Source organism: Nematolebias whitei, chromosome 5 (genome assembly GCF_014905685.2).
Source record: "Nematolebias whitei isolate Nwh7 chromosome 5, NemWhi1, whole genome shotgun sequence".
Taxonomy (NCBI): Eukaryota; Metazoa; Chordata; class Actinopteri; order Cyprinodontiformes; family Rivulidae; genus Nematolebias; species Nematolebias whitei.
In genome coordinates, this window is record NC_056502.1 from 47200804 (window position 1) to 47217090 (window position 16287).

At 44.4% G+C, this 16287-nt stretch overlaps 1 protein-coding gene across 1 annotated transcript in view; it reads right to left on the bottom strand.

Annotated features, from left to right (window-relative positions):
• Window positions 1–15942, bottom strand: part of preb (prolactin regulatory element binding) — a gene marked incomplete at its 5' end in the record, with an annotated part of 45312 nt that extends 29370 nt beyond the window's left edge. Inside the window, 2 exons of the mRNA XM_037677198.1 lie at window positions 15631–15758; window positions 15850–15942. Of these exons, the coding sequence (XP_037533126.1) occupies window positions 15631–15758; window positions 15850–15942 (221 nt within the window). The remainder of the gene's footprint in view (window positions 1–15630; window positions 15759–15849) is intronic.
• Window positions 15943–16287: the final 345 nt, after the last annotated feature.

The window sequence follows — 16287 nt, forward strand, 5'->3', positions numbered from 1 at the left end:
GGCATGAAGCAACTGATTCATGATTGAACAGTATAAACAGATTAATATCAATGAACTGATTATTGAACAAATGAACTGATTGGTAACAATAGTCATGAACTGATTAGTGACAATAGAACCAAAATCACAGACACAACTTGTGGCTGAAAACAACATCTCACACTGTAATGCATGCAGACAGAAGTGAGCTTAAACAGAGTTCCATGAGAACAATAATATTCATTCTGTTAGAGCACTAAGGACAGAATGTGTCATGGAACGAGCCGTTACATCACGTAGGTAAAAGCGAATAAATGAGCAGGGTGTTGACCATGCAGCCGCAGTGCAAATGTCCTGCATTGACATACCATTATGCAGAGCAGTCGAAGATGCGATACCCCTGGTTGAGTGTGCTTTAAGGTTGACAGGAGGCTCTAGATCTGATGCTCTGTAGGCTTCAGAAATGGCCTCACACAGCCAGTGTGACAAGCGCTGGGTGGATAACGGGCGGCCTGCGGATGCATCTCTATAATGCACAAACAGATGTTGAGTTTGACGCATTGCAGCTGTGCGCGCTATGTAACACGATAACGCCCGCACCGGACAGAGAAGATGAAAAGATGCTTCTTCTTCTGATCTGTGGGGGGGGGAGGGAAGAATCCCTCCAACGATATCTGTCTCGATTTAAAAGAGCTCGTGATGCTTTTAGGCATAAAGGCTGGGTTTGGTCTTAAATCAGCTGAACTACCGTCAGCCTGGATTCTGAGACATGACGGAGCGGCAGAGAGGGCCGATAAATCACTCACCCTCTTAGCGGATGTTAAAGCCAGCAGCAGGGCTGTTTTAAGAGACAAGAATTTAAGTGAAACTTGATCCAGAGGCTCAAAAGGAGCCTTGATCAGGGCTCGCAGGACCAGCGTTAAATCCCACTGTGGAACGAGTGGGCGTGAAACCGGCCTATGTCTTTGTACACCTTTTAGAAACCGCTTCATCAGCGGGTGATTAAAAACTGTTCTGTCTCCGAACCCTTCGTGGCAGGAAGAGATGGCTGCAGCGTACGTTTTAATCGTGCTGAAAGCCAACTTCCTATCCATCAGCTGTTGAAGAAAGGACAGCACGCCACCTAATGGACATGAGGTGGCCTCCAGACCTTTCTCTGTACACCAGCGCTGAAAAGCCGTCCACTTTGATGTGTACAGGGCTGTGGTAGATGCAGCGCGTGAATCTTGAATTGTGCGCACTACATCCTGAGGGAGACCCATCTTCTCTAAGCGGGACCGCTCAGCGGCCAGACCCACAGGTGCTGGCCTATTTCCGGGTAACTCCTGATCGCTCCTCCTGCTTGAAGGAGAGCATCTTCCCTCCATGGCAGTTTCCACGGGCGACCTGACAACAGACGCTGCAGGACTGGGAACCATGGTGCGTTCACGCGCTCGGGAGCTATCAGGAGAGCTGTCAGTCCTTCCTCCTGAACTCGGTTCAGGAACCGTAAAATCAGAGGAGGAGGGGGGAACGCGTACAGAAGCGTTTTGGGCCACGGGCTGTGAGCAAATGCATCCACCCCCAGCGGTGGATTGTCTCGTGGGCTCAGGGAAAACCATAATTGGCACTGAGCGTTCTCTCGCGTCGCAAACAGGTCCACAGCTGCTTTGCCAAACTTCTGCCACGTCTGAAAACATCAGGTCTGGATGAGGGTCCAGTCCGCGTGACGTGGGCCGCCCCTGGACATCACGTCTGCTCCTCTGTTCAGAACGCCGGGTATGTAAACCGCTCTGATGGAAAGCAGATTTTGGTGAGCCCAACACAGTAGCTTCCGCGCAATGTGTAACATCTGGGCCGAACACACACCCCCCTGGCGGTTTATGTACGCAGCAGTCACCCTGTTGTCTGTGTGAATCAACATGTGTTGATTCTGTAGCACGGGAGCAAAATGCTGAATCACGTTCAGCACTGTGCGACACTCCAAAAACATTGATGTGGGCTGATGTGTGGTGGGGCCACAGCGCCCCTACTGCTTGAGATAAGCATGTCCCCCCCCAGCCTGACAGCGACGCGTCCGTGAAGACTGACACGTGTGATGAGGGTCTGCTGACGGGGACTCCCTCTGACAGAACCAGGGTGTTTCCCCAGTGTCGGAGGTCTGCTCTCATGGAGGGAGGGACAGTGATCATCCGTCTCTTTTGTTTTACTGGATCCACACGCAGACGCGTAAACCACCTCTGGAGGCGTCTCATGTGTAACAAACCCAGCGGGACCACTGTGTGAGCTGATGACATCATTCCCAACAGCTTCATGACGGAGATGGCTGTTACCACTTTGCCAGGTCTTACGTGGCGAAATTGGTTTTTTAGAGTGTCGATTCTTGTTTGTGATAAGCGAGCCGTCATGGTAATTGAGTTTAATTCCACTCCCAGATAAACAATTGTCTGGGCCGGGAAAATCGAGCTCTTCTTCCAGTTTATGGCGAAGCCCAGATTTAAACAGGTGTGATGCCAACACCTGAGCCTGTATCAATGCTTCCTGTCTGGAGTGAGACAGGAGCAGCAGGTCGTCCAGGTAAAACAAAACTCTCATCCCTGCTCTGTGCAGTGGATGCAGGGCTGTCTCCACACACTTTGAGAACGTACGAGGCGCGAGGGAATACCCGAAAGGCAGCCTGTTGTACTGGTACTTCATCCCTTGAAAGGCGAAACGCAGAAATTTTCTGTGTTTTGGGATGATTGGTATGTGAAAATAAGCATCTTTTAATCGATGGAGACAAACCAGTCGTTTTTTTGGATGTTGTCCAACAGCTGTCTGTTCGTCAACATGTGAAAAGGTCTGTTCATGATCGCTTTGTTGAAAGCTGACAGATCCAGAATCGGTCTCATCCCTCCGGTCCTTTGGGGACCAGGAAGTAGCGTGAGTAAAACCCTGTGTTTTCCCCCTCGTTGGGAACTCTTGAGATTACACCTTTTATCAGAAGCTCTTGGACTTCTGCATTTAAGGCTGAGACTTGGTCTGGTGATGACAGGACCATTTCTATAACTCCTCCGAACGGAGGGGGTCGGGTTGCAAACTGCAGCGTGTAACCCTTGCATAACACTCTGTCCATCCATCTGTCCGGTGAGCATGTTTTTAACCACTCTGCGTGACGTTCGTGGAATGGACGTGCGTTTAAATGATGTGCCGTGTTTTGAACGGATGTCATCCAAAACTCCGCCTCGACCGCCGTCATGCGTCGCGGAAATGTTTTCCGCGTGACCCAAGGCGAGGCTTCCTCGAAAGGGCTGTTCTGCGCGCGCCCGTGCGCTGTGTCTGGATCGCAGACCAACCTTCATGTCCGGGCGGGGCGGTGTGCGCTGAGGTGAGGCGTGTGTCAGCTGATGACGTCGAGAGGCTGCATGTTTAACGTCGCTGTGCGAACGTTGAGAGGTGGAGGGCGTGACGTCATCAACGCCGTGCTGTCGAAGTGAAGGTTGTGAGCCTCGCGGGAGCGCACGTTTCCTCTGGAGGGACGCGCGCCGCTCTCGCTGAGGGCGGGGCCCGTCATTGGATTCATTCAGCTGTCTCACGCTTATGCCGCCGTGAGCTGCCGATCGCTGAGACGCGATGGATGACGGCCGCTCGCGTTCATTCAGGAGAGGCGTGTGTTGTTTTCGCTGAGAGCGGGGACCTCCACCGGACCCGGCCTGCGGTCCCACATTTATCCCGATGTGAGCCGGTGAGCGCCGGGCAGCTGTGCGTGCATCATCGACACAGTGCCGTTTGGATGGAGGCTGCTTGTCTCGCTCGGGTGCGCGTTTAACACCGTTTGGGTGGTGATCGTGCGGGTCTGATTGACAACAAGTTATTTCGCTTACCGTGGTGTCACGTGAGCGTCTGGGCATGTGAAGGAGCGGCGGTGGGTTTAAAAAACCTTTATTTAAGGCCACCGGCTCTCTCTGTGTGGAGGATGTGTGTGTAGCTGCTGTGAGCTCATCCGAACTTACAGACTGGCTAAAAACAGGCATTTTGATCTTTGAAAAATCATTTATTTCAATTCCTGTGTCATTTATACACACATCCTCCGCAGACCGTCATTTTTTAGAACTTCTCCCTCGTGAGCTCTGCGGTTTGTTTGCCCCGAGCGCCGTCTGCAGGCGATCTCTGGGGAAAACGCTGAAGTGCAGGCTGCCGGACTGAGGAGGGGTGGTCTCTGGCGGGCGGGGCTGGTGGTGGAGCTGGACGAGACGAAGCTGCTGCTGCCGTGGAGCGTCGATGTTTCTGCCTCTGCTCTCGACGATCTCTCCAGCGGGCTGGGGGACGGGATGAGCCGCGCAGCTTGATGAGATGGCGCACAGTGCTTCCGAACAGCGCGTCCGATGAGATGGGGCCCTCCATCAGGTCTTTGTGCAGCTTTTCCGGCAGCAATGGAGAGTGACGGAGCCAGATGGAACGTTGGATTACCGTCATCCACGCTGCAATCCTCGACAGGCAAACCGTGGAAGCGGCGCACATGTTGAGGATGGCGTCTGCCGATCTACACAGGGAGCTCTTTGTCTCCTCCGGCAGGTCTGAGGCCTCCAGCCTTTTCGACATGCTAAATGCTAGCAGCGCACGTTGTTGCTAACTGCGGCTGCCTGAAAACACGTCGGTGGGCTCGATTGGAGAGCTTGGTCGCCGTCTGGTTCCTCCGGAGGGACGGGACGCTGCTCCGACCTGGGCAGCTTCGCTCCGGAAGCTTCCGCGAGGCTTGGCTCCAGGGGGGGGGGAACCGAGGAAAAGCGTCAGCTGCCTTACAGAGGGAGTTCTTTGTCTCCAAGGCAGGTCTGCGGCCTTCAGTCCCTTGGACATGCTATATGCTAGCAGCGCACGTTGTTGCTAACTGCGGCTGCCTGGAAACACGTCGGTGAAAAATAACCTTTCCGCCGATCATCCGAACTGGCGGGAAAAGGCGAGGGACGTAGAAAAAAGGGGTCCCTTCATGTCAGCCTCCTCCCGGGTTCCGCCGGGCAACCCCTGAGGGCGCTGTCGGCCGGGAGCGGTGTGATCGCCGATGCGAAACGAGGTGGGATGGGGTGAGCATTCACTCAGCCCCCCTCCACCTACACTACGCTCCCCAGGAGGGAATGAGCAGCGGGGGCTGCAGCTGAGCACACCTTGCCCCGGAGGAACCATCCGGTTCGCCCCGAGGGTCGGCGATAAGAGGAAAAAACACAAGATGGCGTTGTCCAGCGTGTAGTGACCTGTCACTGGAAAATGTTCCCCGACGCTTACCTTGGAATAAGACTGCTGTCATCTTCTCCTCGGGGAGGAGAACTCACCGGACGACCGGAGGTCGACTGCCGGGCCAAGCATCCTTCACAAAGGTTGGTCATATACACAATTTATCTTCTTTGTTCTTCTGACAGTGCTATATTAGCTCGCTGAAGAAAAAATGAGAGCCGATTTCCCGCTCTTAACGTAATTTATACGGACCGGGTGGGGCCCACACAGCAGGTGGGCGTGGACTAATTTTTTTCAGTGCTTATGCTCTGCATAACGGGATAAACCCACTAAGCGACAGCTCTTAAAGGGCGAAGCCTATATGAAATAGAACAACAGATTTTTCCCTTAAAATGATACATTCTCTCAGTTTAAACTTTTGATCTCTGATTTGTGTTCTATTCTGAATAAAATATTAGATGTTGGCACCTCCACATCATTGCATTCAGTTTTTATTCACAATTTGTTTAGTGTCCCAATTTTTATGGAATCCGGTTTGTACAAATTGTATCACCGCTGAGCAACAAAAGACCTCTCACCTGGGAGGGCCTCCCAACTCTTTAAAGTGCTGAAATGCTGAGGGAAAGGGTTGAAAACTGATGTTAGTTGTTGTCTTTTATTTGGTCATTTCAGGAGAACAGAGTACGATAGTTTTATTAAAAGGCCTAGAACTTATAGTTGAAATAGTCTACTATTTTCAAATAACATGAGTTTGTTACAAAACCCCTGGAGAGTGACCCTGGTTTTGGAGATTTTAGTGGGGATAATGAGGTGTTGTTTTCTTGTGTGAACAGTTTGGTGCGTTTCAGGACAATGCAAACTCCACTCAGCCACTCACCAGCTCTGTAGCGCCCCTTACTCCTAAAAGACTTTCTGAACACACAATCTGTCACATGGACTGAACAGTACACCCAAGTGAGAGATGTGGCCACATTTTAGCGCACCATAGCATAAATTTGAAATTTAACCTGCCTGTAAACAGTCCTACTTATATGGAGGTGATTGAAATCCCTAGGGGAGTTCCAGATTGTTATAATCTAGCTGATTGGGTGGCTGCCAGATTTGAGAGCTTCCCATCATCCCTAATAAAAATTTAGAATTCATTACATCCATTATAATGTGTTGCGACTGATTAATTTGACTCGAGTTACTGTAGAAGAATTGGCTGAACAATTTGCACCCACTTCCCTTATGATTACAAAAGGGGGCATGTGTGCTAGGTTTGGAATAATGCTATCCGTTACTCAGGCAATAGAAGGTCTGAATGGTTTGTCTAAAACAATGCACGAACACCCAGGTGAAAACAACCCCTGGATGGTTGGCTGACTGGACTTTTTGGTAAGTGGGGATGTGCAGTATTGTCTGTGTTCATGTAGGATGTTTTTTGTTAAGGGGTTTAGACGGGATTTAATTTACATTTGAGTTAGACTGTGAAGGATGCTGAGTGGACCGTTAAGGTCACCGTCATGGGGCGTGAGGTGATACTGTTTTTCCTCCTAAATAAGGATCAAACCGTTCGCTCCAGGGGGTTTTCAGCAACATTCACACATCATCCTAACAACCTTACTTTGATAGAAGTGATCCAGGAACCATGATGCCCCTGCTGCAGAACCCTGTTCGAACTGAGTTAGCTGAAAAGGGGGACATACAACAGTAATGGATGAATTTAGAAAATTGGTCTCTTTTGAAGAGACCAAGAGTGGGAATGATGAGTAGACAGGCTGGGTGTGTTATTCACTGGACATTTTATACACTGTGTTCACTTTTTGCATAGTTTTATATTTTTTACTTTATTCACATCAAATCTATTTGTGTGCGTTATAAACTGTTCACTTATACTTCATCACATAGAGGTGGAAAACTTGTTTGCATAGATACAGCACTGAGCAGGAAGGAGGGGCCGAATGTAGACAGAGAACAAAAAAAAGTAACTTTCGAGACTGGTACCAAAAGCCAGTTAAAACTAGTTTTTCCTTGAAAGATAAGAAATATGACTGTGTGGTTGCCAAGGTAACCTTAGATTGACTAGGTGGTCAGCCAATAGGAGAAGATACCCCTCTGGGAGGGAGGCGGGTTCATGAAGAGCTTATATTATCCTAAAACAGGAAGTAGCATCAGACAATCTTGAGCAGAGCAACTTCTCAGGTGAAGTACGCCTCTATTGTCTCCTGAAATGCATTTCAGTACTTTGTTTTTGTAATTCTTTAACTGTGGTATTATTAAATATATGTATTAAAACTCCTAAACTAAGGTGAAGTCTCCTGATGATACCGGCTAGATCCAAACAACCCAGAGAAAGGTGTTTGTACCTTTCAACAACAGGTCACAAGTCCAACAAAGGGACATTTAGAAACACACTAAACAACCATTGACGCTTCCATTCACACTTAGGGGCCGTTTACACGGCACGTATTTTGAGTGAATCCGCACCTTTCTCTCTGCGGTTCTGCTGATCATTTAAATAACACCAGTAGCCCCCCTCTTTGAATCCGGAGGTTTCTGAACTGACCTTCCAGAGTAGGGCTGGGTACCTTTCTAAAAAAAAATCAGTATCGGTACCGGTGTCAGTACATTCACTTCGGTGTCGGTTCCTGGACGGTTCTTTATTCGGTACCAATTTTGTAATTACTATTAATTCTAACAAGAATAAAATTACACATTACAGTACAAATTGTGAGTTTTATTTTTTAACTTTGGTATTTTTCTATTCCAAGCAGTTTTCTTACGTAAAAACAAACAAATAATTTCCAGGTCAAAAGACCAGTTACAAACCAGTGACATGACAGTGTCTAATGCTCACTGCTACACAATGAGGACCTTTTCACTTAACAGTTTTTCTTCAGAAAAATCAACATGTTTGCTTTCTCTGGACACAAACAAGCCTGCTCCTGGCTGATGGTGTCTCCAGCAGTAGAAAATGTTCACTCTGAGGCTGTAGATGATGCTTGTTGCACACACAGATACCTGGTTGTCACTTGGATAGCACTGACATATTGTCCCTCACATTCCACCAGCAGGTCACAGGATTCAATGAGGTTGGGATGATGCAGACATCTGCACCTCTGTATTTCTGTCTGAATCTTCTCTGTGGTTCTCTGGGGTTTAGGGCTCTGATCATCTCCCTAACTGACATGAGAACAAAACATCAACAATAACATGGTTGTGTCATTATTACTCAAAAAACATTATCTAGGCTGAGAGATAAAGGTCAACAAAATCCTTTACAGTTTAATTTACCTCCTACATGCAGCTCCACTGTAGAAAAAGCAGCAAACTTTTAACAACAAAGTTTGATTGTCCTGTGGCCCCCACCTTGCTTTTCTTTTGTCCTCCTCACATCAGGGTCAGAGGTTCCTGTGAGGAGAACATTAACATGAACAGTGAACTGTTTAAGCAGCTGACTGGATGGATGAACAGTTTTACAAGCTAAGATTTATGTTACAGTCAATCTTTAGTTAGCTTCTGAGTTTAGCTAGCCACGTAGATAAAATAAATTTACACACTTATATCTTAAAGTTAGCGTTACACGGATCATAGTTTATTTCACCGCGATGTACGTGTTAAGCTGCAGTTACGCTAACAAACGTAAACTCACCAGCTGAAGCATAGACACAAGAGACGTCCTCGGAGTTCTTTGATGAAGAGTCCGGTCGTGGAGATAATGAATCAGGACGTTCAGGCTTTCACAGGCTGACTTTAACGCTGAGAGGAGGAGAGGGGAGGCTGCTGAACTCCTCTCTCCTCGCAGAAAAACATGGAGCAACTTTCTGCAGCGCGTGTTGTCAAAGCCGTTCGACAACACGTGCTGTACACGTGAACCCGTCTGTGAGCGTCACCAGCACCATAGACATACATTACAGTATACATAGATTAGGTACGGCAGCTCTATACAGCTCTGGATGTAATCTGGGTGTAGTCTGTTTGTTATATGTCTGATGTTTTACCTGCCTGCATGCTGAAACCACGTGACACGTTACAGCCAATACCGAAACTTGACACCGAAAGAAGAGTGACGTTTCAATACATACACCGACCGGTGCAGTTCGGTCGGTGCCATAAAAGAACCTCGGTTCGGTACTCAGCCCTATTCCAGAGTGGAGGTTTTTTGCTGACCGCCCGCTGATAATGTAAACATCTCATGCTGAGGCTTTGTGTTAAACCACATGCGCACACGCACGCGCTAACAGACAACATATTTCTATCAACATGGCGGTGGATACAGTGCTTTTTGAACTACGATTGATAGAATATACTTTTTATCTCGTTAATCTACGTCAGATTCCAGGTGCTGTGACAGACATCTGTGTTGGAAGAGACACAGTCTGATCCAGTTCTAATGCCGCTGTTTATAGAATGAAGCACGCGCTCATGTCACGCTACACTATAACATACTAAATGTGCTAAATAATAACAGTTTAATAATAATAAACAGTATTTATGTTAGTGTGAGAGATACAATGAAGCTCTCTGAGCTAAATGAAGCTATCTGGTCATTATGTAATTCAAATTTAAAATGATGCTAAACATATTGCAGTTACTAAAGTTGAAAATGAAGACATCAGGTTTAATTTTTATTTATTTATTTATTCAACACCACAAACTGTATGTCACACAAACACTGATAATTAAACTGAACACACTATTAAAACAAGTTAACTGTAAACTGCATTAATGAACTGGACTCTGCTCGGTTTTCATCCTGGATGTCCCACGCTATCCATCTGGCTCGTTCAGGCTGCCACTACTTTGATTAATGCAGCTTAAAATATTGAATGGATTGAATAAAAGAACTGAGGAGAATTTTAAATAAATAGTTCATCCAACATCTCTCTCTTTTCCACGTCCTCCTGCACTGCACCTGGGCCGAGCCTCGTTCAGAACCGGTCCACCTGGTGGAAGCACAGCTTCTTCTTTTCAGGAAAAATAAAAATAAAAACTCAGTTGGTTGCTGTGTGATCGAAGTAAACACAAGCAAACATTTTTAAGAACGTTGATTTATCTGCTGTAAATCAGCTACTATTTATCACGGAGTAAAGTCCGACATCGTCGACTCGGTTCTGGTCCACTCAATGACCGGTGTGGAGCTGTTAGATGAAGCAGTCCCACTTGGCGTAAAATCTGTCGACTTATTCAAAATACAGCTTTAACTTGTTAAGTTGTTGTTAGCTGAGCTTTTAGCCCAGAGGAAAGGAGCGTGCTGAGGCAGCACGCATGCACATTAGGTAAAGGTACAAAATTCACAGCGCCATCTAATGACCCGGCATGGTAACTGCAGTGGATTCAGAGGGGCGGGATTCCTCCGGATGCATGTAAACACAAAATCCGACCGTGCCAACGCGGATCTTTTCCTCTAATTAACATACAAAAAAACCTACGTTTCCCCCCACCGTGTCTGTGTAAATAGGGCCTTAGGGACAATTTAGAGTTACCAGTTAACCTAAATGTGCAAATTTTACGCTTGTGGGAGGAAACCGGAGTATCTGAAGAAAAACCCACATGTGCACTGAGAGAACATGAAAACAGCACTTTACTAGGACTTTCTGTTATGGAGAACATTCTGAGGTGAAGGTCTGCTGACTGGAGAAAGATGCACAGCATGAGTTGTGTGTCAGTCGCTGGGCTCAGACTACTTAGGACCCACAAAGTACAACTTTGTTCAATTCCATCCATCCATCCATCCAACCAACCATCCAACCAGCCAATTTACAATCACCTTTTCCGCTCAAATATCCATCGTTTGGATGACAAGATGGATGATATATTGCTGCTGTTGCACACAGAACAAAAACAGAGTGTGTTTTGACTGAAACTTGTCTCCATAGCGACAGCTCTGAACTAGTAATCCAACTGGACAAGCTAACACCATTCCATGCACACAAAGAAACAAACTAAGTCTTGGATCTGCTACATATCTGTGAGTCCAACAAGTGCTGGAAGTCTGAGACACAGGTCCTACAACATACGACAATTCTTATTACCCAGACCAGTTCAAACCAGTAGGACTCTCTGCCATCTGGGCTTCACGAGATGTACATCCCCAATGCCAAAAAGTTGGGACATCGAGTAAAATGTAAACAAGAACAGAATGCAATGATTTGCAAATCTTGTAAACCAACACTGTATTCACTGTAAAACACAGTAAACAAATCAAACGTTAATTAGTTAACTAACATCTTTTCCCATTTTTGGGGGGGTGGGGATGTCCCACCCTTCTTTTGAATTTCACAGCAACAACATGTCTCAGAAAAGTTGGAACAGGGTCATGTGTGCCTCATCGTGAAGCATCCTGTCTACGTTTCACAAAATTCAATAAATTGAAAATACCCGTTTCTCTGGAGTCCACCCTCTCCCCCACCATCTTAGCACCATCAAACTGGTTGGCACACTATGAAGGTGCTATTTATAAGACTGAGTCTGTTGTAGCTCCTTGGACTGATGAAGTATTTTGGATGAAAGACGAAACGTTTCAACAAAACACTCGTCCAGGTGACCTGACTAAATTTGTTGGATTTTTCTACCTGGATTATAGAGCATGATTCATGTTGAGAGTGAGACAGAAAAGAAAAACAGGCCCCGGTCCAAGCCACACTTGGCTGAAGTGTGAAACTGTTGACCCTGACTGAAGATACAGTCCAATAGTGGAATGCACATTTTGAGCAGTTATGTCCACCTTTGAGAAGGCAGAGTGTGAGGACTCAGGAGAAAGCAAATGTCACAGGTAAAAGGTAAAATCATCTGTCAGAAAACTGTCCAATTTTAAGACTGGGCTTAAGACTCTCCTTTTTGATAAATCCTATAGTTAAGTTTGGCTTGAATTTCCTGAGCTATTCCTTAGTTATGCTGCTATAGGCTTAGACTGTTGGAGGACAAACTGACCACATTTCTTCACTCTGTTACTGTCTTTACTTACTCTGCTGAACTTGTTTTCTATTTGTGTTATTTTTTCTATCCTTGACATGTGTTTTTGTCTTTCAGGTACACCTGGACCTGCCATTCTGTGTTTGTCTCTCCTTTCTGTCCTCTCAACCCAGCCGGTCAAAGCAGATGGCCGCTTGTCCTGAGCCTGGTTCTGCTGGAGGTTTCTTCCTGTTAAAAGGGAGTTTTTCCTTTCCACTGTTGCCATTGTGCTTGCTCAGGATGGGAGACTGCAACGAAGCCAAGATTCAACTTGTCTGCTGACTTCCTTAGATAGAGAACTTTACTAACTGGCTTTTCTATGTATGTGAATGTTCCTGTTCAATGCCCAGAGACAACTTTGTTGTGATTTGGCACTATATAAATAAACTGAATTGAATTGAGGATGCCAGGGGTGGACGAGATTCACTCTGAGATGCTGAAGGATGCTTTGGAAGTAGGGATGTGTGATGTGGCATAAAATTCATATTGCGATATGTATTGTGAAGGGTGGCGATAATGATATACATCACAATGTTTTTGGTATAAAACTTGCAATAGGAATGAAAAAAAAGCATAGGGTGTCCTGTTGCCATAATTTATTTTGAAAACTGCTGTACCACAAAGTAATCTCAATTAAGAAAATTAAACCACTAGGTCCAGAGAGTTTTTAAATAAAAACAAATAAAGTATTAGGCTTCTTTCTTGTAGTGCAAAACAGTGCAAAAGATGGCAAATGTAGTTTTAGCCATATGTTTCAAACAAAATAATATGTTGTTAACTCTTAACAGTTTCCAGATTTCGCACTTAAGAAATGAACAGCAACAGAGCAGCAAGTGCAAACTTAAAACACTTCACCCTCCAACCCTCTAGTGGGCATCTCCTTCCACTTTAAGGAGAGCTGACAAAAAATGGCGACCAGTTTCCTCTGTGGCTTTGACCAGAGGGTCTTGCAGTAAAATCACACAACACAGTGTTCTTTTCACAGATCAGAGAGCAGGTTCCTCTTAAAGCTGACCGACGCTTACTTTAACTTTCGACGAGAGAAAAAAAACCCTAAAAACTTTCGACGGAACACAGCATTTTGCGCATGTGTCCAAATACAGCAATACTATGGCAAGCGAGCTGTAGTTAGATTGTAGCTTCGCTACTTAGCTCTCGAATAAATGACTTTACCACCGCTTACGCACAGTTTTCAACTAAAAAAAGTAACAATTAAATCTGACAACTCTGATTTTACATCAGACACAGCATTACTGCAGTTAGCTAGTAGAATACAGATCTCTATCGTAGGCTACATGTCTATCGTTTCTACCGTGTACAGTATATATCGCACATTCCTATTTGGAAGTTGTGGGGTTGTCATGTTTGACACGTCTCTTCACTGTCACATGGGAGACCAGGACAATGCCTGCAGAGTAGCAGACAGGTGTGCTACTTCCCATTTTTTAAGAAAAGATGGACTGAAGAGTTTTTTGAAACCGTCCACAGGACCTGACTTAACTTTTTTTAGATTTTCTTTTACCTGGATTATTGAGCATGCATCAGGACAGAAGAGGATGTTTTACCTATCGACAAATCACAATTCTCAGACTCCCTGGGAAAGTTTACTCCTGGCTGTTTCTTTGACTGACTGTCAAACATCAGATTCAGAAGGAAGAGAGAAAATTTTGTCTGGGTCAAGAAACAGTGGACTAGATCTTTACCCTTACAGAGTTACTTAGGTGTCATGTAGGGGTGCAGAAAAAAAAATTGAGTTTTTTAAAGAATCTAGATTCTAAGTCCTGGCGATTATGAATCGTTTTGAAAGGCCCATAAATCGATTTTAAAATGCGTTTTAAATTCTTACTCCCCGCTCAGCTGCCGCAGAATTTTGGCCGTGTAGGCCACCGTACAGCAAGCTAGTTAGCCAGCTCCTAAAAAAAAAAAAAAAAAGTTAGCCAGCTCCTTTCTGAATGGCGCCTGCTAGCATGGTGGACAGCGCGATTCAATCAACCCACTTCTTCGTCTTTAAACATAATTTCAGATCCTACAATGTTCCGGGGGAAGACCGAGCTTAACAAGAGCATGGTTGTTTGCAAGAAGTGTAAAATAAAATTGCGGGACAGTATTTTGGAGATATGACAAAATGCGTGAAAGATGAAAGCGAAGCAGCCAACCAGCGAACTCTGCAACAAACTTCCAGCTGATTCCCCAAAGGCTGTAAAGATTTCCCTCTCCTTCTCCTGCTACATCACAAAGGATTTTCGAGCAAACAGCTCAGTGGAAGGTGAGGGGTTTAGTTTTATTTTTAATACGCTGGATCCAATGCACGTTATACATTCACGTAGCTTTTTTTTTTTTTTTTTGCAATAAAGCAGCACCGCATCTTCACCATGAAACAACAAATGGGAGAAGCTCTGATGCAGCTGCAGCTCAAAGATAACTGTTTTTCTCATTTTATACTAAAACTTATCTAGAGAAGTTGTACAACAAACTTAAAGTAATTTGTCTTTTAACAGGTTGAAGAGGCCAGATGAGACATCACCTGGAGCCAGTTCTAAATGATACAATTTATGGTTTTTAAATTATTACAGTTCAGAAATTTTTGTGCAGGTTTCCACAGGTTTTGAAATTTTGCTAAATATTTACTAAATATGAATCAATATGGTTAAAACTGTGAAGTCTGTATATTTCATATTAGGTTAAGTTTTGAAAATATAACAAATGTTAGTGCAATATGGTTAAAAATAACTGTGAAGTCTGTATTTTATGTTGAGTTAAAGATTAATGCACTATGCTAGGCTGAAGTCTGTTTTCTATTTATATATTTTGAATTATTTGTCTGTGATGGACTGGAGACCTGTCCAGGTGTCCCCGCCTCTCACACAGTGATGGCTGGATATGGACACCAGTGACCCCCATGACCCATAAAGGAAGAAGTGGGTAAAGATGATGGATGGATGAATTATTTGTTCCTAAATTTTTATTTTTTTTATTATTTTTTCAAGAAAAATTCATGCAGCTAAGCTAACCTAATACTGGTAATTTAAGTTACAGAATTTTATGCACTCCTATAGTTTGTCTTATTTTTGGTATAAATATAAAATGACTCAAAAATATTTGATATGCTAAGGAACCTAAAATGATTGTTTTAAATAAATGTTCTATTTGTTTACATTGTTGTTTTTTCATTTCAGCTTGTCAGTTACACAATTGAAACAAAATGTATGACCATTTCAATAGAAAAATCGTTTGTGAATCGAAAATTGCTTCTGAATCGAAAAATCAATTTTGAATCGCATCGTGACACCAAAAATTCGATTAGAATCGAAAGATACTGAGAGATTCACACGCCTAGTGTCATGGTAGTGTGACTACGTCTACGTCTGTTTACATTTGAGCAGTTTACTTTTGTGTTTGAAACATCTGGGTTGAAAGCCAGCTTCGAGTCCTAAGCCATGGTTCTCAACCAGGAAAAGCTGAAATGATCTTGCAGTTTTTATCTACAGACAAAGAAAGTGACGAGCCAACTTTTTCCTTTTTATTTACCTGCAAGCCAGATATCGATAAGACTTTTCAGCAATTTGAGGCATAGTTTCAAGCCAGTTCAGTTTTGTTGTTAGCTGGTTACCAGTCCAAACGTTGCAGGTAAAGTCCCGACCAACGGTCACAAGGTGCTGCATGAAAGCCCAACATATTGACAGTTACTTAAACCTGTAAATAATAAACATTCAGACAAAAAGGGGTTGTCTGGGGTCAGGGACTCACCTTGTTTCCTGCACTCATATCCAAGTCTTCGATTTCACCTTCATGTGCTTTGAAGTCAAACTTTTTCTTGAGGGATGGAAACTGAAAAAAATAAATAAAGCATAACACATATTATACAGAAAGGCCTGAAATTCAGCAGCAGAGTTTTGAAGATATTTTAAAATACATTTAACTAAAAAAACATATACTGTAATTAGAGTATTTTAATAACATCTCCAAATGTACTGACAAACAACAATTACTCCTATTTAATTAGTTTAAATCTTTAAAATATTGCAGTTTAGTTGTCATACAACTGCATTAATATTCATATAGAAACATATTCCATATAACTTTAGAAAATATGAAACAAAAATCATACTACTACTACCAAGGGCATCAGAAGCATCTGTAATCTGGGGGGGGCACACTGATGTGTGTGTGTGCGTGTGCGCACCA